The sequence below is a fragment of the Meles meles genome, chromosome 5 (assembly GCF_922984935.1).
Source record: "Meles meles chromosome 5, mMelMel3.1 paternal haplotype, whole genome shotgun sequence".
In the NCBI taxonomy this organism is placed as follows: Eukaryota; Metazoa; Chordata; class Mammalia; order Carnivora; family Mustelidae; genus Meles; species Meles meles.
The window spans coordinates 116,115,207-116,140,223 of NC_060070.1; the positions used below are offsets into that span (position 1 = coordinate 116,115,207).

Sequence of the window (25,017 nt, forward strand, 5' to 3'; positions counted from 1 at the left end):
TTAATTTGTTGGATACAGTAATCCTAAAAATTAGTCCTGAGAGTAGCATCATCCCTTTTTTATGAATCATAAAGCTCAGATTCAGAGAGATTAAGAGACATACTCATATACACTGCTGATGAATGGTAGACTAAGCCCAGGTATCTCACTTTTTTACCTCTTTCCACTATACTTTAGTATATCCTATTTTAATAGGCACAAATCCCAAATACATTATCCCTAACTTCTAGTGTATTAAGGTATATGTTATATATCTCAGTATTATAGAATGAAAATGGGAGGTAATAGTCAATTATTTATTTAATTTGAATTTATAAAAATAAATTTATATTCTGGTAAATGCATATTCTGGCAAAGTGTCTGACACCCTAACCAATAAGTAGATATTAATAAAAAATAAAATGTTATTCAGTAAGATCAAGATGTCTTGGTCCTTAGATTTTGCATTGATTGCTGGCCATCCTGCATTTTTAATTCAGATATCAGAAACACAACTTTAGATTTAGTGGTTCAAATATGGCCAATGCATTTGTGCTTAGATTCAGAAGCATTTAGTTGGATTTGCGTGATAAATTTTTGCGTGATAAAACATGAAAATGTTATATTAGAAACAGGTCATGACCTAATTAATTTAGCCAAAAGAAAGAAAAATGTAATAATTCCTCATGTAGAGCGATCTCCCGTGTATTTTATTACTAGCCAAAGCTATAATTAGCTAATCAAAACAAAACAAAATTCGTAAGTAGTCCAACCTGAAGTCTCTGTGAAGAATCACATTTACAGCCTCACCGCAGAGCATGACCGATTACTACATTTCTGCAAGGTCATTGTGTTCTGGCTAAGATGTGTCATCACTCTGCCAAGTCTTCTTTGTGCAAGGGACACAGATATGCTTCCCAGAATGCACCATGGGACTGAAAACAGCCAAAGAGGCACATCCCAGAAATGCATGCAAGCCAGGCAGAGGGCAGCAGAGGATGCTGCAGCTCTCCTGGAATTGACACTATTGCTCAGTCACAAAAAGTTTGCGAAGCCCAGAAAAGATAGAAGCAAATTCAAGAAATTTATTTTAAAGTCAAATTCTAGGTTCACATACCCCAAAAGAAAGAAACAGTTTTATTTTGCATAGAAACCCTGCTGCTATGAGCTGATCTTTTCTGGGATGGATTGTACTGGAGAATTAAGTCCTTTTGAATCCTCCCTGGTAGAGAAAGACTGGGACAAGCTATGCCCAGCCAACAGTATAAGCTAACGGGTTCCTTGTGAGAGCTTATTTTTAATGGATTGCCAACAAACTCGTCGGACCACTAATGGTCCCGGTTTGTGGAGGACCGAGAGGTTTGCATCAGGTTCAGATGCAAGATTTTCAGTGCTAGAACTTGGACAGTTCCAGGTAAAGTGGGATGGTTGGTCACCCTAACTATAGGGGACCAGTATATAATTTTCCAGCATACGATGTTCGTTAAAGCACATGAGCAGAGATACTAAATACTACTAACATTTTTATGTTAGATAGAATTCATTGAGCACTTACTCTATTGCACACTTGACTAAGAGAGCTATATATTTATATCACATTCTTAAAACAACCTGAGAGGTAACTACTGATACTGTAAATTTTCAACTGAGAAAGCTAAGGCTTCGAGAAGATTAAAAACTTGACCCTTCATCAGTCATCTATCTGGTAAGTGGTAGAACAAGGAATTAGACTTGAGCCTCACTCCAGAGACCTTGTTCTTAACCACTCTGCTCTACGTTCAGACAGCACTTACCGAGCACCTGCTGTGCATTCAGTACCACCTGATTACGGTAACCACACATGTGCAGCTGTAAGGAAGGGATTATTACTTGTTTCCTAGAGAGGCAGGGTGTTGAGCGGACTGCCAAAGGTCGCAGAGCTGCCTCCACAGCAGAACCCGATTTTGAGTCCGCAGCCCATGTTCTGTCCAGGCCTGCAGGTTGCTCTGCCTTATCTCCCTTACAACACCTCGGAGGGGCTCACTGATGGGTCCCACCTCCTCCCGATGACCTGGTTTTTTACCACTCAGCTAAATTTTCTAATACTTTTAATACCTGGCTTGTCTCTCAAATTACCACGTAATTTGAGAAAATAAAAGCAGTGTATAAATAAAGATAACACATTCTTGGGGTTGAAAAGTTAACTGAGGAACTATAAATGTTCATACTGCGTTATTTATCTTTTCCCTCTTTTATGTTGAAAGCTGAGAGACCATAACATTTTAGACTTCAAAAATTGCTTTATAGGCATATTTTAAATTATTCATTCTAAAAGTAAGCCAATCTTTCCCTCTCTGCTACATTTCTTGGACAGTTTTAAAGAGCCCATGAATGTAGTTTGGGGGCATCGCAATAATGATATAAGAAGATCAAAACAGAACCAGAAATTAAATGAATTCAAGGTGAGAAAAAAATGTTACTATCATAATAAATTTCTAATTTATATGCCTTTGGATACTATTTCTTAAGTGCATTGAATTTTGGGGTTTTGGAAGCAATTTCGAATCCTAGCAAAATACATCACATTCTCTTTTATACAAATATGAATTGTCTTTATTATAAAAAATGTGTAACTTGCACACATGGAGAACGAACAACAATTAGAGTTCAAGTTATCAAATGATTTAAACAGGAACAAAGAGTAAGTGGCATTTGTTGCTCTTTTGTTTTCCTGTTTCACAATAAAATCTATAATAATGATTGCAACCAGATGATAGGGGCTATGTAAGAATTGTATCTAGATGAGTGTATTTTAAAGTATAAGGTTTCTATAAAAAATGCTCAAGTCAGTTACTTGTACTTTCCTTAAATGTTGGCAAAAACAGTTGGAATACTAAGTTTTGTAAAATATTTTTTATAGAACTGTTAAGCGTTAACCTTAATTAGGTGCAATTCATATAAAAAAGTGGAAAATCATGATTTTAATAATTTCCTGTTACCTAAATGATTATATAGACGATACTTATACATTTACTTTAACAGTATACTGTGGTTGTGAAACATATTATAGGAAGAAATCATGTAACTTAAATCTTTGCTAAAGCAAATAAGCTAATTTGCCTATTCTTCAGAAGCAGCATTATTTTAAGTTTCACTAAGTAGGAAAGGATTTCAGTTTTATTTAATATCTTTTTATTAGATGCATATTTAGTATGTGCATATTAGGCCAGGTGATTAATTTCCTGTTATTACATCATGTTGTGATTTAGAAGGTTTAAGCTTCTTTGTCTTCCAGGGCTTTGCTTTTCTTGAACACTTATGAATATTTATGAATAACTGTTCATAAATATTTAGAGCTCCATCAGTAAAAGTGTCTAATTTATCCATTTCTCTTTTTTTTTTTGCCACAAATCCATAAATATAGTTGTCATCCTAGCCTTCTCTTTAAACTTTAGAGACATAGCGAGTGAAGCAGCTCATATAAAACAGTTCAGAACTCGTGGTTTTAAGCCTGTTTTCCCATTCTGCTGATTCATATGTGGTTATTTATAATAGTATTTAGACTTTTAAAACTTTAAAGTGTTTAACACTTATATCATCCAAGGCTCAACTTGCAAGATATGCCTTTTTGAGGGAGAACATCCTTTCTTCCTGGGATTTGTGGAGAAAGTGTAGAGGAAATAATAAAAGTCAGACTGCTGTCTAGCTGTGCATAAGCTCTTCGACTTTTTTTCCTTTAGTAGCATATAGTTCCCTTAAGTATTGTATTTTTGAACAAATTTTAAAATTGGTAAACACTTTTTACAGGAAAAAGGAAAGAGACGGCCAAAAAATTGATATTGAGTTTAGCAGTTATGCTACATCAAACCTTTCAAGATAGATACTGTTGCCACCAGTGTAATTGGAAGGAGGATGGATAAACATATTGGAGATCACTTGGAATAAACAACATGACCCCTCAAGGAATGATTTTGTTATTCCCCCAGAGAAGTCTTACTTACATGGGATGCTCTTCAAAATGACTGTATTCTCAGAAGCGTCTCGTAAGGAAAACAGTGCTCCCTCTCAGAATAGAAATACCTTTTAAAAGCTACCCCTGTGAAACACAACAGGGCGAGGTAAAATGACAGACGCTTTCATCGAGAGCCTAACGTTCTTATCTGTCAAGTATCTGACTGGTATTTTCAGTGTTACTCTGGCACTTGGCAGTTTTGACACTGAAAAGTGATGTCTGGGGTTGGTAATCCTGAGCTTTGTTTTTGGCAGTTCAGTGAAAATCAGCATGCTAAAACAAGAGATGGCCTTGTGGCTTTGGCTGCAGTGAGATTTGAGTGATTGTATGTACAAATGACCTATCCCGCCTATGTTGATATTCCATTTCAATGATCTGTACCAAAACACAAGTTATTTTCTTTAAAACTTTATAAAGGAAATGTGTGTTTTCATTTAATTTGTTATTTACTTGTGTTTACTGCTTCTCATGCTGGATAGATGTTATCTGTTATTTGTATTGTTTATGCTATGATAGCACAATCCTTAATGTCTAAGAGAATCATACACGAGCAAAAGGAGAACAGTTTGACACATTTCTGCCCTTGCAAATTGAAATGCATTTTATTCCGGGAAAAATGACCCAGAATTTGGGCATTTCTATGTAGTCAAAAATACTGTAAACATTTATCTTCGTGTAGATACACTGTATATGTGTGTGGAAGGAAGAGAGCATGTAAGTATTACACCAGAGTTGCTTACTACACTTGCATGCCTCCAAAAATAGGATGAACATGCAAGGAATACATTTTTTAATTGGAAAAAACCACAGTAATAAATAATAACATAAAATGCACTGGTGATATTTTCCCCCTTAACATCTATAGTTTTAGCAAGTTGACAAATTTTAAAATGCTGGAAATTAGGTAATAGAGCAAAAGAGAAAGATATTATAGTTTTCTGTTTTTTGAAAATGGGGGCAAAGTACTAATATCCTATTGAAATAATACAAAATCATGAACTACAACAGCTGGAAGCTACACTGAGCCATCTTATCGCTTTACAAATAAAAACTCTCTAATAAAGAGATGTGTCAGGAACTGATGAAGGCTACATTGATGAACTGGTGAATGGCAATCAGTCCAAGATTATAATCCATTTCTAGTCATTCTCCTTCCTGGGGTCTTTCTGTTTTGCCACATTGCTTTAGATGTATGGAGAATGTTTATACATCTTAACAGTTTGTTTTGTTCTATAGCCTAAAACACTGTTGGTAAAAACTAGTATTTCATCTTTGAATTTTTAGATAACAACCCATCTTTCTATTCACACTGTATATAGTTTATAATCGTTACAAATTCAGTAAGCTAAATTTTTTCATTTTTTACTACTTTATATAAAGTGTCCATGTTTCATATGATATTGGTTCTTATGTTTGAGTTCCCACTATCAGTTATTTTTTAAGTGCTTCAGAGATTTTTTTAATATTATTGATAACTGAGGCATCATAGGTTTTTCATTTATATATTTCATTCTACCTGATGAATTCCAAATATGTGGCCATTTATCATTACTCTTCTGAAACATACATTGGAGCAAAGGTAGGACTCCATTATTAATGAGCTCTCATTGTGCTACTAAGCAGCAAGGAAGCAGAGGCATTAGTCTCTCTACTCATGAAGGCTTTGTAAGTTAACTAATTAATTAATTAACAATTAATTAATTGTATCACCTGCAAAGAGAATATAATTTTTTCTGGGAAATTACTTTGACTTACAGTCATTTGTGATTTGCTTAAAAATATTTTAGATATTATAGTTACATATAGTTAAAGATAATTATAATTTAAAATTACACATTCTTTTTTTTTAAGCATTACACATTCTTAAATGTTTAAATTACTCATGAATTTACAATTACCTAAAGATACATTTGCTCTGATCCTCAAATCCTTAAATCTTCATTCCTTTACACTCATGTTTTACCTAGAATACTTGAAAAGTATTGGAAGGTTTAACAATACATTGTATGGATTTTCTTTTTTGCCTATAAACACAAACATTTGAAATTCCAACTTCATGTTAATTGTAATTTAATTAATTAATTAATCAAGGTGTTAATTTGTAATGTAGTAAGACTTTGTAGTTGACTTGACACGTTTAATTATCTCAGCCAGACATTGTCCTCTGTCACCACTGACAGGTGTACTAGCAAACCTTGTTACAAAGTAAAATACTCAATGATTTTACTTTAATATATTTAGTAATATAGAAATTTTTATTATTCCTATTCTCCTTTACATTCATGTTTTACCTAGAATACTTGAAAAGTATTGGAAGGTTTGACAATACATTGTATGGGTTTTCTTTTTCGCCTATAAACACAAACATTTGAAATTCCAAATTCATGTTAATCTGTAGATGCATAGGAAGAAATGAAGAGTTCAGGATTTGAGGATCAGTGCACCTTATCTTTAGGTAATTGTAAATTCATGAATAATATTTTAAACATTTAGAATGTGTAATGCTTAAATTATAATTATCTTTAACTATATGTAACTATAATATCTAAAATATTTTTAAGCAAATCACAAATGACTATAAGTCAAAGTAATTTCCCAGAAAAAATTACATTCTCTTTGCAGAAGGTGATACTATAGAAATTTTTCAGTGAGGGCTAGGGAAGAAGATTTGTTAAAGATTCCTAAGGTTTTTATTTTTTTTATTTTTTAAGTCAAGACTTCTTTAATAATCTTATGAAAGGGATAGAGCTAAAAGAAATGCATGTAGGCAGAAACACAATATTTGCAAATGATTTCAGCTTCTTTGTAGTTTCATCAAAGATCATCTATACCGTTAGAGTAAGAATTCATAGCAAATAGGGGGCATGAGAAGAGAAGCAATTATTTTAGTCTTTTTAATAATACCTAATACTTTCCATTAGAAAATTATAATATAGACTTCTAAAATTGAATTTACTTTTCTCACCTTTTCATGCTCCAGAATCCTTGTTGAGTTTCGAAGAAAAGATTTCCTAAGTATGGTTTTAAATTAACCCATAAAATTCTAGTTTTATTCTTTCTTAATTATAATATTAAGTTGAAATTTCACATGTGTACAAAAATGTCAGAGTTTAAAAATAATAGTGTAAATGAAGTGAATCTAAAGAAAATAGGTAAAATTCAGTAAAATTTTTTTAGCTAAGTTACTACCTGCTTTTTAGAAACGTTTATTCAATGTCAGACACAGCATTCAGCTTGTAGAAAGACAGTGAAAAATTCCAACATAAAGAATTTTTGTATAAAATTACAGTGTTCATTGCACCTTAGAGGGAGAGACTTATTTACTTGTATCACTATCTGCAATTATAGCTAAAGCTCAGTCTTAGCAAACATCCTTTTCTTTTGACTATGTTGTATCTCAGCTATATGTCCATTAAAAGTCTAAATGCAATTACATGATAATTAAATTTGTTGTAGAAAATGAGGGTTTTTTTTTAACTCTCTAGTATGTGGCCGTTTTGAAATTTAAAAAAATAATTAAGACCCAGAAGTCCCCCAATTTTTAAATTATTTTTATAGCAGAATAGTAATTGGCATATTAATGATTTTGCTAGTTTACAATACTACCAACATTCAGGATGCTCCTAAAATGTAAATTTAGTGCTAGGATTTGTGGGAGAATTGGAAGGTATTTCATATTTTAGTTTTGCTGTTGGCATTAAAAGTGTCAATGCAAAAATTTTAAATGCTTGTTTTTTTCAAAGTAAGATACTTGAGCTCTGGCTGGTGTTAATTTTACTTATATTGGGATACTTAATAGATAACCATATTCCAAGGATTCAATTCACTTTTAATCATAACTGAATCTTTTATTCTATATAAATCATATACATTAATAATCATGTACTCTGGTTCAAATTTGTGATATTTTAATTCATATATTTGTTTCTTTACTTAGATAGACACACAAGTAATTCAGAAGTAATGTCATTTTATCTGACAATAGTTGGCTTAAAAATAAAATGCTAGTAAGCAGACTCTGAAAAAGTTAAAGAATTCTCCAAATTCACATTGACGCTTCTTCAAAGATGTTTGAGAAAAAAACTTTTACCAAAACACAATCACTTACATGAATAATTATTTTAGAATACACACTGATGTACATACCATAAGGAAATAATAAGAACTACTAAAAATTGTGAATTTTATGTAATTATCTGGTCTTGTGATATGAGTATGTCAATGATAAGCTATTGGCATTTTGCTTCTGTTCTTGGAATCTGAGAGCAAGCCATGAGGATAGCACGGCAACCAGATTTTTGCTGTCTAGTCAAGGGAGTCTACTCACAATTTTGAGTCAAAATTTAGGGGTTTTCTTTCTTTGATGGATTAAAAGATGTCAACTTCACCCCTTTAAGAATAAAGATAGTGTATTAATCATTTTGGGAAGGTCAAAATAAGGTCATTTAAAACCATCTTAGGACTCATTTTAGTTAGGCTACCATTGTCTCCTTGTGATTTAGTTTTGAGTTTTCCAAACAATGATTTAAATACAGCTATGTCATAAATTGAGTAATTCTATATTTAGAGAAATGAGGTGTCCTGTTGAGGTAAAATCATCAGAACTGTTTCAGATTGCTTCAGACCAATAGCTCTTGGGAAATTCTTTTCAGTGCCAAGTAACTGTCTTCCCTAAGAATTTCATTATACTAAAAGTGAAGGTTACAAAGCTATGGGCCAATCAATGTGAAATATTTCTTAAAATTACTATCATTTTGTGAGAAAGTTAAACTAATGCCACTTAAGTTTGCTTTTATAACAGGTAGAGATGGTTTTAAGCTTTAAGGGTCAAGTACAACTGATTACATATAGCTCATTTGATTTCCTCAAAGCTCAAAGCAGTTGAGTGAGCAAGTATCCAGGGTTACCCACACATAAGCAGAAGGCAAAGAACAGATATTTGTACATTTTCATGTATGCCATATAGCTTTTTGTAAATACAAGTCATTTTAATAATTTTGTCTCGATTTCTAATTAATCTCAAGTAGCCTTTTACTTTAAGTACTCATTACGACCCCTATATTGTCAAGTATTTTATACATTTCTACTACTTCTCTCAAGATCCCCATTCTATCATCTTTTAATCATAGTAGTCATCATTTACTGTCTCTGAAGTCAACATTTTCAAACCAAGTGTGCATCATTGCTTAATTCACAGAACTATGATATCAGGGATGGATGTCTTCTACCTAATTTAATAAATTTAAACAAAGCCTGACACCTAATAATTCTATGCCAAAAGGGTAATTAAAACATTTACACACACATTTCACACTAGGTATTTATCTTCATGCTATTAGTCTGTACTTGAACACACAATAAAAGCTACATACTCACTTGCTTTTTATAATTGGTGTCAGTGTCTTTCATTGAGGCTGATAGGTCTTTAATCATTGCAATGGAAAAATTTGCCAGCAAGTGTTTTTATAAACTCCTCGTAAGAGGTGAAATCAGTAGCCAAGTCAGTCACATATATCGACATTTATATTATCCTTATAAGTCATTAGTCCCTCTTGGCAGAAGCCCTAATACTTTAATCACACAAAGATGTTTTTTTCCCCCATAAATATGTGTATATACATAACTTAAAAATATATCTTAGCACTGGTCACAGAACTTGAACAGTCTGGGAAGTCATCAAATGATTGTAAAAAATAAACATGGGTCTCACACAACACAGGTATATGTCTTGAAGAGTTTATGCTGCACACAACTGTGCCCTTAGCTCTCTTTTCCCCTTCACTCGTAAATATGTATAAATTAATGGCATGGTCTTGAAGCTGCTTGTGATGGATTCTGACTTAAAATAACTTGTATTTTATAGAAGGCTGTAATTTTCCCATCTGAACAGTCACACTTGCTACTTAGGAGATTAAGATTTAAATGTAATGCATTTCTTTTCCTATGATAAATTAAAGAGCTAAAAATTTTATATTATATTTTCAAAGCATAAGAATTTCATATATGTGATCAGACATAGCCACCAGATATAGAAAACTAATTTTTGATCTTAGGCCATTTTAAGACTGGCAAATATTCCTGAAACACTCTGGTAGAAATTAATGATATCATAAGAATGCCTCAGAAAAGTAGGTGCTTATCAATTAAAGCCGTTTTTCGGTGACTGCTGTTCGCTGAGGTTGTTAAGTGGGTGTGTGCATGCGTGTTAAGCATGTGCATATATGTGCGATGTGTTCAGTATGCATATTTGTTTTCTCTATATATGTACATGCAACAACCAGTTGATTAAATGGAAGGCTTATTTTCACGATTAAATCTGATTTCACATGGTCATTTATGAATGGAATTGAAAATATTTCCTATCAAATGAAGAAATAGGATACTTATATTTTGTTACTAACATCTGTGTTCCCCATTTTGTGTGATTTGAGTCATGTTCATCTTTAGAGTAACAGGTGCTAGCGTTGTATATTCTGCATTTTGTTTATAATAGTCATGTCTTATTTTTAGATTTCACTTAATTGAAATCGTATCAAAAGAATTGAAATCTTAAACCATTCAGTTCCAAAAGCTGCTTCGCCTGTGTTAATAGGCTTCCATTGTGTGTTTTTGCAGCAAGCTTAGTAGTGGAGGAGCGAACAAGACAGATGAAAATGAAAGTGCATCGATTTAAGCAGACAACAGGGTCTGGTTCTAGTCAAGAACTTGATCGCGAGCAATATTCCAAGGTAAAACTAGTAGTATGCAACCAATAGTTTCCCTTTTGAAAATGTACAGTGTGTCTAGCACGTAGGACTAGCAAGCGCCAGTTATGGTAGAGAAGTTAATCATTCACCTCATGGTGTTGCATCATAACCTCTGTCCTCTTGATATCTTCACAAGATCTACAGCTTTGTTAAAATATCATTTAGCTGGGATTTAATGTTTTTGCTAAAAAGAAAATGTAAATACTTCATTTTAAGCTCACTTAATGATTTTTGGTCAGTAGTCAAATTCACATAAATAAGTAAGATATATGAAGCTGTTATATTGCTTGAATCTCATTTAATATTGCATTTAAAATATTAAGATATACATAGATGTATAGTCTAATTACTATTTTAGGTTGGTATTGACTATTGAGATTTATTAGTGAATGACATAAGTTATGCAATGTGAAATTTCTTCTTGATCTGTCTTTAATAAGAAAAGTAAATGATTTCAAAATCTTAGAAACTGAAATCCAGTTTCAAGTGGCAATAAAACATTTAATTTATATTTCAGTATTATTTTGTAAGGATGCACTGGGAGTATATAAACTGCTAATTAGCATCTAATAATTTTAATTAAAATATGTGTAGAATGTTTTTACCTCGTGAAGCAATTTTAAATAGATGATTTATTTTAAATATATATTTTATTTATATATTATATTTTAATTTTTATCTTTATACTAATATAAAGATATAAATTATATTAAACAATTATATTATTTATATGTAATATGTATTAATACTACAAAAGTGGCAGCAGCCATTATAGAATAACCTGTGTTATAATTTGCCCTTTTGGATGTAATGATGTTTTAGAAATCCAAAATTAAATAAAAACTATACTAATTCAATATTGTGACCTTGAATTTGAATGTAGAAAATCCTGCTTATTTGTAAATGTTAGAGATTGATCTTTAATAGCTAGATATCCAGAGACTAATACAAAAAAATAGAGGTGGTCACAACATACGATTTGTCACCAGCCTCGAAAAGAGTCCTATGTATTGGATGCGTTTTACCACTTTACATCTTGGTCAGCTGCAGGAGGATTTCCAACTAAGACAATGCCTAAGGTCACGGATTCAGTGAGGCTCAGTACCCTAGGACTCTGAAACAACACTTTAAACAGTGAAATTATTTAAAACAAAAAAACAAAACAGTGAGCAGAATACCTTGATGTGCCATAGAGTTGGTGATTCCAGCTCCACAAGTCTTCTCTGTGGCTCATAATTATCACTGAGTCAGCTTATTTGTCTGTCTTCTTTATGAATATCATCATCATTTTTGTTTCTTTTACAACAAGTGCAGTAGTGATTAGAAGGCAGGATAATTTAAGTTTTCTTCCTCCACGTGGAATGTAGTTATTTAGAAAGGTTCTTTAAATTGGGACTGCTTCATTAAAGCTGGAAATGCCTTGTTAATTTCTTAGCATTATGTGAAAGGATAAGGTCAAATAGAACAGCAAGTCAAAGTTAGGATCAGTATAGGAAACAAGTGGTAAGCAATCAAGGTAATCAGGGTACCATTGAAAGCCATTCTGGATCATTCTGAAGTAGGATTCTAATCATCAGTTGATCAAAACAGTTTACAAAACCAAGTGCCTTAGAAGTCTAAACATCCACTAGGGGCGCCTGACTGGTGTAGTCACTTAAGCTTCAGACTCTTGGTTTCCACGCAGGTCATGATTTCAGGGTCATGAAATCGAGCCCCACATCCGGCGGGGCACAAAGCCTGCTTGAGATTCTCCCTCGCCCTCTGTCCCTCCTGCTCATGTTCTCTCTCTCTCTCAGATAAATAAATAAATCTTTAAAAAAAGAAGTCTAAACAACCACCAATACTTAATATTCATAATAAATCAAAAGTAGGTTTATCTCAGTTGGGAGAGTCCATATTCTCTGACTCATAGAAATTTAGAATTGAAAATACCTGAAATTAATCTTCTATTCCAGCTCTCTTATTTACCAAATTTATGAAAACTGAGGCTTACCCAGCATTAGTAAAGCCTTCCTATGGTGTGATGAGCCCTAGATCTCCTTATCTAAAACTTAGGTATTGCTGTGTTCTGCTTCTTACATCATTCAAATGTACACATCATTCCGGTTTGATTCAGAAGTTCTATAACTTAATTTGCAAGCAGTTAAATTACCATATTCTGTGTTGCTCCTTTGCACCATTTTCTTTTTCTACCTCATCACACTTGGCTATTAAAAAACCCATTACTTTCAAATATATTACTGTTGTTCTTACTGTATAAATTGATAGTACCATGTTACCTAAATAAAATTTTGATATAGTATCAATAAATGCGAGACCAAGGGTATGATATCTTTAAGAACTTATAATAGGATAGGAAAAATATATAAGATAAAATAACAAATAGTTAGCTTATTTTTTATTTTATATGTCAAGTAAAAGATAAATCCTCCACAGTTCTAATATCCATATTGTGGCCTAATGCTTATAGTAAAAGTTCCCATTTCATTAGGAAATCATTTAAGTAGTTTTCCATTTTAAGTAGTTTCATTTCCAAGAGAAGGCATTTCAGTTAAACATCTCTTACATACTTGAGAAAAGTTCTTTCTCATTTTTTGTCCTTTCCCCCAACCATTTTATAATTTACTTTATAAAATCATATGATTAAGAACTAATATTGTCATAAATTTAATATTCATTAAGTTTTGAACTTTATTCCTTTCTTGATTCTTTTTTAGTGTTTTAATCCACTTGACATTTTGGTTGAACACCTTTGTTGAAATTCTGCCACATTAGAAATTAGTTAACCATTCTCAAAATATTTAGAACCAAATACTAATAGAACTAGATTTTCTTCAGGGCAAAGAATTATCAGGCAATTGTACTATCATTTCCTAAGATGTTGCAAACCTGGCACCTCCTTTAAAATATGGAACATCCCTAACTCCATCTTGAGTAGGGAATTGACACTAACTTTCCTTTTGAAAACACACAAGACTGCTTCAGGATCTCTGAAATGTGATGCCAGGCTCTTTTTTCAATGATGTTATGCAGTGTTGCATTCCTTAGTGATGGGGTGAAATTCATAACTGGAGGGTGAGTATGCATTTAGGCACTCAAAATTTAAAGAGTGTTTATGTTTCTGTAAGCCAGGAACAGCAACAAAGATTGATGTGATGGGTTTTGTAGGTAGCTGCTAAATGTTTATTATTATTTTTAAAAATAGCTGCCCTATAATTAGAGTCTCCCCTCACATGAATGACTTATTTCCCCTGTATGGTTAGTATAAATTCCTCCTAGTGATATTCTATTTCTCAAAATACAGTTAATTCATTTCCATTAAAATGTTTAAGTGTTAATTAGGAAATTTAACAAATTATGCTTGATGAAAATTCAAAGTGATTATTTGAACTCCTAACAGACTTTGGAAATAAGTAAATATAGTAGTAAAAAGTGAATATAAAAGTCTTTAATTTCCTTCAAATAACTAAATGCAAAGAAAACTGTGATGCATTGTTCTTTAGCCCAGCGTAGAAAAATTTAATATGATACACAGTCTTTTAAAATCCCTTGTTTAATCTCTTCGCTGAAATAGCAAAATGTTGAGGAAGAGATGGCTTATAGAGAAGGAAGATTTCGTTAGTTGGAGAAATAGTATTGTGTATACTCACATATCCTTATGCTATAGTCTGCACTGCTTATTACTGGCATTTGCCAATAAGGGGAACATTTGTTCTGGCTGTCAACACAGTGGCAGAAAATCTCCTACAGCTGGATACATTTTTACTGTATTAGAGCCCAATTCTTTCATATCCCCTCATGAACAACCTATCATTTCAGTATGTTTGGAAACATCATAATAATTACATGATATATGTACTTAGCAAAATAGTTTCCAAGACAAGTAATATAGGAGTTATATTTGGACCCCACTAACAATATTAAATTCAGACCCTGCTATGTAAGGATAGCTGTGTAAAACTATGCTCAGTTTGTACCACATCTACTCTGTAAATAAAAACAGCTCTGATTGAAATCATGCCAGGATTGAATTGAATCATGCCAGGATCATGCTATAAGATATAACAGAACTTGATGTTAAAACATTACCACTTTACTTTAAAAGACATGTTATGTTAAATCATATTAATATCAGATCATGCATGAAGTTGTGTAAGTAGCTCAATTCTGCACATATATGACTATTTTTGGATTATAATTTAACACATGGCTTTTATAAACTTATGCAATTATGAAAAAATTCTTTGGGAAGATGATTTCATTGATAGTGAGAATCTGGAGTTTGTTTCCATACTTGATGTGAAATTCTTTGCCCAGTACATACACATGAGAGGTGAAGAATTAAAACACATAAATATCTCAGGCCTGAACTACTCTTATCTGAGGAATTATTAAGTAAACATGATTCTCTTTTCTAGGATTTAAAAAAAATAATGTCTTATACTTCTTTTTGTATACACAAATACAGGGTTTTAGCATCATTTTACTTAGTATACTTTAGAATGACAATTATTTATAAAAATTTTTATAAATAGTGTTTGGATTATTTTACATTCATTAAAACTCATCTGATATGGAGCATCAGAGGGTAGATAAGTTTTCCTACAAGTTTAATAAACACTTGATATTTTTACATCTGAATGCATAAATGTAAAATTAAGTTACTTGCTAAGAAACTTGAATACCCAATGTTTAGTCATATGTTCTTATATTAATAAGTTATATTAACTTCCAGTACCAAAAATAAGAGAAATCACTTGGTATATTAGTATTTTAAAATTATATATAATTAAGTTTAAGTAATTATTTTATAACCAAACTATTATAATGAAAACACATATGTAAAATAATAATATGTAAAGCTACTTGCTGTGTCATCCACTGTAGTAAGAGTCAAATAGGAGGAAGAGGATATTAACTGCTCTGACAACTTTGCATGTTTTAATCTTCTACCTAACAATTTCTAAAATCTTAGGTAATGAATACCAACGGCAAATTTAAAAATAAAACATATAGTACATACTCAAATTTTAATAGGAATCCCATTTTTTTACTTTCGACACTGGTAGTTTAAATCCGAAAATGTCTAATTAAAGTACAATAGAAAGCTGAAGTCTAGTTTTTGCTTCCATCGCTTTACTCCTCTTTGGCACAGGCCCTCAACTCTATTATCAGCCCTTTGTGAAGAGCTCCATTTTTTTGGAGACATTTGAGACACTGTGGTGTCTTAAAACGGAAAATGTGTCGGTAAATTGTACAGTTGCGGAAAGAATCAAAAGCACAGACAGAAGCAGTCTGTTCAATGCACAGAGCAGAGGTAATGGGCAATATGGGCAATAATGGGCAATAATGAAAACTAAAGCAAGAATAGTGAAACCTCTACACTGGGAAAAAAAGGACATTGGGAAGTTTCAAGTCTATGCCAGTAATTTGTTCAGTGAATTTTCCCCCCCAAGCATTTAAAGTTTCATAAACCATTTTTTACCACTCAGAGGATGTAGGATTTTTGTATTGGAAATCATATACTATCTAAGTGTTTGTATTGTTTTAGATTCCACACCTGCTTTTATGAAGGTGCACATTTACTTGGCGTGGGCTAAGTAGTCATTAACCTCACCATGTATGTCTCTTTTCCCACAACCTGATGTTGGAGCTCACACTTTCTTGTTTTTAATCTTTAGTATAACATACATAAAGATCAGTACAGAAGCTGTGATAACGTCTCTGCCAAATCATCAGATAGTGATGTCAGTGATGTGTCCGCCATTTCCCGAACCAGCAGTGCCTCACGCCTCAGCAGCACAAGCTTTATGTCAGAGCAGTCTGAGCACCCCAGGGGTAGAATCAGGTGAGTCGGCAATACTGTTTATATCAACTGGGTCTGGATCCATGGTAGACAAATGCAACTAGCTTTCTTGATGTTCTTGTTAAAACACACTTTAGGTGAAGCAGCAGAAACATTTCCCTAACATACCCAGGGTGGGAGTGGGCTGAGTGTTTATTTGCTGTTGTGTAATATCGTCTATAGACCGTTCAGTATTATCTAGCTTATAACCGTGGTCATAATTTTAGAGATTGATCAGAGTCACATTTGTGGGAGTTTCTTCTAATATGATTAAATCCACAGAGCATCCTTTAGTCCAGTGTTAAAAATTCTTTCCTGTGCAGGGCCAGATAGTAAGTATCTCGGGCTGTACTGGACAGTCTCTGTTGCATTTACTTGCGGATGTCCTTGTAGTGTGAAAGCTTTGCAAACAAGTGAGCATGGCTGTATTCCAATAAAATTGTATTCGTAAAAACAGGAAGTGAGCAACATTTTGCTCATGGACTGTGATTTGCTGATCTCTTCTTTAGTCCCATAGCGGTTGGCCTGCTTGCAGAGTAGGATTGGGCAGTTGTGATACAAAATACACATCCCTAGCTTACATTCCATGAGTTGTAAGAAATCTGCGTGAAGTTTGTTTAAATCACCCATTGTGCTCTTGTCTTTTTACAAAGCAAATACCCCGCTGAAAGGGAAAAGACCACAGGAATCCAACTCCCATCTTACCTAAAGCGGACTCAATATAGACGAGGCGTATTTTATGTTGTTCTTAACTAGTTTCCAGAAATACCAGAAATAGAAGTCTAATTGAAGGAATTTGGGGCTTGAGGAGAGGCCCAAGAAATATAAATGTTCAGAATAGGAGCAGTTACCTTTCTAATACTCTGAAAAGCCTTTTATCATGCATTGTGATGATGTACAATAAAATATCTTTGAGCATTCCTTCTTCCTGGATTTTCCTGTTGAAACAAATTGAGAGTAATTACCTTACTGTTAATTAACAGTGTCATATTCAGATAATCTACATGAGCAATTTCAACTGATAATGATGTTTAATAGAACATGCTTATCTCTATTTCTGATGTTCTTAATGTGTGGTCCTAATGGAATATGAAGTTCGCTAAAATTTAAGATAGAGTTAGAAGAGCTAATCACACTGAGCTGCCTAAGATCAAGGGGTAAAAATCATTCTAATTATTTTTTTTGGAATATTAACAGGATAATATGTTTCAAAACCTAATCAACTGAGCAAGAGTATTGATTAGTAAGACTTAAACAAGGACTTTTTCACTTTTAATCACTAAAAACAACTTACTAGACAATTATAAAACCATAAATCTTGAGGTAATTTTTATTTATATTCACAGTGGAGCCAAACACTTTGAGTCCCTGGCTAAAAAATACTACTGGTAAATAGAATTTATGTTACTAGCCAACTGCAGGAATTATCTGTGGGTCCATTTTCATTCTCCTGAAGTTTTAGGAATAGTATTCTTCAAAATTTGATCTTTTGGAAAAAATTGGCTATGTGGTTTTTGAGGAAGAAAGCAAAGAACAGAAACTTAGGCAGTGGGACAAGAGACTATGATTTCATACAAAGGAGTTCAGAAGAAACTACATGGTAGTTTATTGGAGCCAGTGTTACTTTGTGGGAAAATGCCAGTTTAACAAATCAACACTAATTATAACCATATCATGACAAGAAGCAAAAGTTAGAGGATTCTTTGCCTCCTTGATTCGTATGACTTTTCTTACTTACTGAAGGTGGTGGGGATAGGGGTGGATTTAAAAAGGGGACAAATAAATTTCCTGGTGACAAATCTGTTCATAAGAGGTATTCTGTTTTCTTCCCTTCCCGTTCTCTGAAATTTAGAACACATAGGAGCTGAGAAATTTTTTTTTAATACATATGTAAGTAGATAAGGTAAATTTAGGTACTAGAGATAATGGCTAAACAAGTTTTCCCTTAAGCTCACATGAAGAACTACTTTTCTTGCTGTTCCATACTTTCGACCAGTGATTGACTCTCTGCATGTGGTATACATGTGATTTCTTAGAATACCTAGCTGGAAATAGAGAGGAAGAAAGAGATATGGGATAAGCGTAGCTCTTTCTTCTGATACTCAGTCTCGTTATCTTTTCATATACATTCTTCCTCCTGAATATCCTCATAGGCACACAAGCACACCTGTACACACTCATACACGCACACAGAGTTACCCTGCTTCCATCATCAACCATGTCGTGAAAACCTGAGAGTAGGTTGTGGAATGGAAAAAAAAAAAAAAAAAGAAGAACAAAATGACACCAATATAAAAATGCTGTGCCTCACTAATTGGAACAATGATTCAGGCTCTTCAGACTTTAAATAGTCCCTGTTCTTGTAACACTGTGAAGAATGATTATTCTCAACATAATGCTGCTTCTTGTTTCTTTTTTTTTTTTTTAACTAACATATGTGTAGGTTTAAACATTCTATTTATTCAAGTTCATGAATAAAAGATGAACAGGTCTAATCAATTATGATGATAGAAAGTATTTATATGTCATAATAAGAATCAGCAAACTTTTGAATTCCTATCATGTGTAAGGACATCATTATTTTTTGACACCACCTTAAAGTATAATACTTAGGTTACACACTCAAGGAGATTATAATCTATTTAAGAGTTTAAATTTATTTTTGTTTTTATATTCTCATTATGTATATATATATATTTGCTCTCTCTCGCTCGCTCACTCTATATATATTTGTGTCAAATTTTCCTATGACACAAGAAATGTTTTATTATACGTTGCTTTGGATGACTTTTATTCTGGAAGTCAACAAAAGGATTTAGAAGACATTATAGCATTTCCAAAGACAGTGTTGGGTATCCTAAAAGTCAACCAAATACCTAGTATTCCCACAAAAGGCTATAGGAAGAAATTATATGACATAATCTTACCCACATTATGTAAAATAATAGTATATAGACACAGAATACCATGTACAGTAAAATTTTGATTTCTTCTATACAAGTATATTATGAACCAAGAAAATGTTGAGATAAACACATCTGAAATGAGCAGTGGGCTACAAAGCCTTCTGTATAATTTCTAGTTTTCCAAACACTGCTTACTACATTTTCCTATTAATGATTTGCAATACACGTTATTGTTTTTAAGATCTTGAGAAGTTCCCTTTTAAAACAACTTGTCTGTCTTTGCTTATTCCAATATGTACCAAATTTACTCCATTGCACAATGCTGTTTCGTTTTGTTTTGTTTTGGTAAGGACATCTATTAATACACTGAACAGTTCTTGCAAGCAATTTGGGAAAATCTTTTTTAGGTATTAGCATCTTTCCACCTAAAAGATAAACTGTTACATAGTTGCTTCAAAGCCTGTTTGAGGACAGATAGAGTTGCACACTTATAGGATGTTTACAGGTTAAGAAGTATAAATATGTTTTGATGAACGATTTCTAAAATATCATTTTCAAAGAGTATTAGGGATTCATGGGCCATCACTTGAATCTTTCATGTTTGAGATGATTATGCACCAAATATCCACTCAAATATGCCACTAGCTAAACTACATGGTTCTGCGTGAATTGAGAAAGGGTATCCCTTCCTCCAGCATTCCGAATAGTTCATTCAAAATAGTCCAAAACATATCTCATGTTTTCAGAGTTTACATATGCAGGGGAACTACAGTAGGAAAAACATAGACTATGAGGTTTGTATTTAGGGTAAATAACCTTGTGTAAATATAATGAATTAAAAGTTATTTTTTAATTGTCATGAATTAAAACAATTTAAAACTTAAGTAATTGTTATTGATTCTTACAATATAAAATCACTTAATACTTCAAAATAATAAGCATCAGTAAAGATTGAGGTTCTTAGTTTTTTAGATTTTTCTGCATGTGCCTTGCAACTCTAATTTAGTATTTGCTTAAATGTTCCTCAAAGAATGTTTTGTCTTCCAGCTACAAAATATGTACAGTGTATTAGTAGAGGTGGCACAATTGATAATAAAAATGCATAGACTGGAAGTCAGAAAGAATATGCTCAGTTTCTGAGTTCTCTGTGTTTACATTTACATCCGAAGAAGATGTTCATCCCAGAAAGGAGATGAATTTTCTCGGTCTGGCTCTGAATTTTTTTTTTCCATCTTTATCATATGTCAGTTTTTTTTTCCAGGCAGACAATTTTCAGATGTTTTATACAAAACAAAGCTTTAAAAGCAAATGCAAGCATAATCCTGTAGATGTTCTCAGATGTTATACAATTTTAGAAGCTTTGCCAAAACCAACTGTTTTCCAACAGCATTCATATGTGTAACATATGTTCTCCTGGATCTACAAGGTTGGATTTCTAGAGCTAGATGGATTTTAATAAACAAACTTGAAAAGCAATTTGATGCAAATAATTGTGGGCCTTTTTATCATCTCCTTTTTAAAGAATATTTTCAAAAGCAAAATTATCTTTGTGTTCTACGGTCATAGTTTGAAAGATGAAAGGTTTTTATTTTAAGGTGGTAAGAGACTTTATTCATGCATTCATTCATTTCTTCAGACCTACTTATATAAATATTCATTATGACATGAGGGTTTTTTTTAAGAAACATTAATACTAAGCTTGTACTGAGACAAATATGTTTATTTTTATGTATTTATATTTATTTATAAATTTATGTTTGTATGGGGTTTTAAAACATTATAGATTATATTATTTGATATTTTAAACTGTGATAGAAAATAAATGCAAAGGTTAATATTGTCCAGAAAATCAATTTGACACTGAAGTTATGTTTGGAAAATGTTGCAGAAAATTTCAGATATATCTTATTTCACAATAGTTTTTCAATTCAGCAAGGGAATACAGGATAACTTTTAAAAATAATCTTTGGATTTTTTTGTTATGGCATTTGAGAAATACTTAACTGCAAAATCACTTGCTACATTTATAGTTTAGAACAACAAATTAAACTTTCATTTTATATACTAGCTATTTTTTAACGATTTATTTATTTATTTTAGGGGCGGGGAAGGGAGCATGAGTGGGGTGAACCAGAGGAACAGAGGGAGAGGCAGAGAGCATCCCAAGCCAACTCAGGTCTGAGCACCTGGCCTGACATAGGGCTTGATCCCAGGACCCTGAGATTATGACGGGAGCCAAAACCAAGAGTCAGATGCTTAACCGACTGCACCACCCAGGCACCCCTTATACTTAACGGATTACTAAGCCTCCTGACAGTGAATATATTAAGAGTGATCTAGAGGGAATTTTTTTCTTAGAGCTGTCCACCCTTAATTTTGCATGCTTGCCCATTGTACTATGGAATAGCAGTCTGTTGAGATCTACAAAAGTACTGAAAAGAAAGAGGGGAAAGTAACATGGAAATGTGATGATGGGGAGAGAATGAACTGGAACACAACGAAAGATACTGGATATTGAATATCTGAGAAAGGAAAGATATTTTAGTGATCTTCTTGTGGCTTCTTTCACAGCATCATCTTAGTTTTAATAGTCCAAGGTTGATGACTCGTCACCACTCTTATTTCCTGTGACCAAGTTAAAGCTGTAAAGAGAAGGAAGGAAAGAAGGTGCCGTGTGCCCTTTAAAAAGGTGTATGGTAAAACTACCATACTTGTTAATATACCGTAGGACTGAGTGTGCCATGTGTTTAAATTATTATGCCACGCCATTCTCATAACATAGATAAAATCCTGTTTGCCCTGTGAATGAAGTGACACAAGTCTTGATAATGGCAAAGCTACAGAGCTCTTAGGACAGGGGAGTAGGTTTTCCTGGTGACCTTCTTCCTTGCAAACCATTGAAGACTGCAGTTTGAAGTGAAGCAGCACTAGTCTTGTCTGAAACACCTCCAGCACGCTTCGTTTTTACCTTTCTACTCTGTAAGGTCATTACAGATTCACTAAGGTGTATTTAGTTGAATTCTGGGAATATCAGTAGGATATTATATAAATGTTTAGTATACAATAGACAATGAAAATGGTCAGTTATAATAAGTTTTTGAAAGTTAACAGCAACCTGGAATATCTTATAAAGACGGAGTTATTTGTAGAAGTGATTGTAATTAGATCTTAGTGGGGACTCATTGGGGGAAAAGTAAATATACACTGTTCATGGCGGGGGTTTTTTGGGGGGCCTTGAATTTTTTTTTATTTTATTTATTTTTAAATTTTTAAATTTATTATTTTTTGTCCCTGCTGGGCTTTATATTAATGTGTAATGTATTATTTGTTTCAGGAGTACAGTCTATGATTCATCAGTCTTACACAATTCACAGCACTCACCATAGCACATACCCTCCCCAATGTCCATAACCCAACCACACTATCCCTATCCACCCCCACTTCCCCAGCAACCCTCAGTTTGTTTCCTGAGATTAAGAGTCTCTTATGGTTTGTTTCCTTCTCTGGTTTCATCCTGTTTCATTTTTCTCTTCCTTCCCCTATGATCCTCTGTCTTGTTTCTCAAATTCCTCATATCAGTGAGATCATATGATAATTGTCTTTCTGTGATTGAGTTATTTTGCTTAGCGTAATACCCTCTAGTTCCACCCATGTCATTGCAAATGGCAAGATTTTATTTTTTTATGGCTGCCTAGTATTTCATTATATGTATATACCACATCTTCTTTATCCATTCATCTGCTGATGGAGTTTTAAAAGTACATTGTAACCTGTTACTATTTATAGAAATCTACTTCCCTGTAGTTTAATTTCTTCTGTTAGAAGTGAATTATAGATTCTCTTTAAATTTAAAATAGTTTAAAGAATATGTTCAACGGAGATCATAGATAATTATAATTAGAAAAAAATTTCTTTAGAAAAATAAGTCAGTGTGTCTTTGGAAGAGAGTTTGAAAAATTTATTCAGGTCTATGATTGTGTGTCAGTCTTTTCCAGTAATTTTCTAATTTAACCTAAAAGAAGTTACACATTTAATTTAATATTCTGCTGTTAAATAAAACAAGAATATAATTCTTCCTGCTGATTCTTATTTTCCCCCACAATATATAAGAAATTAACTTACCTGCTGCTAATAGCACATCTTCAGTATGATGTATTATTAAAGATGTATAAAAGTTTAAACATCTTTTAAGTACAAGGAAAATAACAAGTGATTAATCTTAAGGTGAATTGGCAGTATTAGAGCAGCTTTGAAATGCAACCATTTTATTCCCTGGGAATACTTTTTAAAAAAAGAAAAATCTATCCCCCCAATTCAAATTCCTCATCACTGTACAGGATCTGTTTCTAGTTGCGATCTCTGCCATTGACAAGAGGTAAGAACCGTGTATTAAGTGTGGGAATATGACCAATGTCCAGCAGTCGGATTCATGCCAGCTATGGGAATATTTTGCTTTTATAAGAGATCAGTCTTAGTTATAAGAAATCCCCCAGTTGCTACGGTGTTGGCTAACTTTGCTTCAATGCTATATAATTTTCAGAGCACGTGAGGACTTCCTCAAGGGTCAGTTATGTCACCTTTTTGTCTTTGACGTGCTGTGGTTAACACACAAATCCGCCGTATTAAGGATGCTCAGTGCTACAGCAGCTACCAAAGAGCAGGAAGACTGTTTTGAGAGGACCGCAATTGTTACTATATTATTTTTTGAAAATTTTTAAAGATTTTTTTATTTATTTGAAAGACAGAAATCACAAGTCTGCAGAGAGGCAGGCAGAGAGAGAGGAAGGGAAGCAGGCTCTCTGTCAAGCAGAGAGCCCGGTGTGGGGCTCGATCCCAGGACCTGGGATCTGACCGAAGGCAGAGGCTTTAACCCACTGAGCCACCCAGGTGCCCCTGTTACTATATTTTTATACCAAAAAATATATAATGGAAAATTTCTAACAGGTTCTACGATTTCTATTTAACACACTGTGTTTACATGTTTATATTTGCACATTGGAGAACCAAGTGGGGATTATAAACCTAGCTGTATTACATTCACTGGCAGCTAATTGTTTTATTGGTCACCAGGCATGAACTCTGGTTATCAACATTAAATACCCTCTCTTTGGGTAAATATTCCTATTTCGGTGGCAATTATCCTATTATTTGGAATGAGTATAATATCCTTTTACTCTGAACCAGTGCTCTCCAAACTTCACCTATTTCATTTGTCACTTTCATAATTTTGCCATAACTGTGCAACATGTTTATTATTACATTTTAGTGTATTAAAAATACTTATTTATTAAGTATCTCTTTTGTGTGTACTGGCGTTTCGGTAGATGGTTCACATGCAAGATCAAGAGTGCTGAAACAGCCCTGTAGTGCAATTATTAATAATGTCATTTTGCAAATGAAGATAAACATGGAGTCACATGGCCAGTGTGAGGCAGAGCTAGAATTGAGAGCCTGGTAATTTAACCCTTTCATCATTACCGAGTGAAGCTGTTTATCTCTAGTAATAATATTCTTTTGCTTTAAACTCTGTTTTGTCTTATATGAGAACGT

At 33.1% G+C, this 25,017-nt stretch overlaps 1 protein-coding gene across 49 annotated transcripts in view; it reads left to right on the top strand.

Moving 5' to 3' along the window:
* RIMS1 (regulating synaptic membrane exocytosis 1) overlaps positions 1-25,017 on the top strand; it is a 497,245-nt gene that overhangs the window by 385,781 nt on the left and 86,447 nt on the right. For 33 of the 49 annotated variants that reach the window (XM_046005310.1, XM_046005316.1, XM_046005318.1 and 30 more), the window contains 2 exons: positions 10,586-10,698; positions 16,398-16,564. The exons of the other annotated variants lie outside the window; for them this stretch is intronic. In XM_046005310.1, coding sequence (XP_045861266.1) covers positions 10,586-10,698; positions 16,398-16,564 — 280 coding nt within the window. The remainder of the gene's footprint in view (positions 1-10,585; positions 10,699-16,397; positions 16,565-25,017) is intronic. 49 annotated transcript variants of the gene reach the window in all.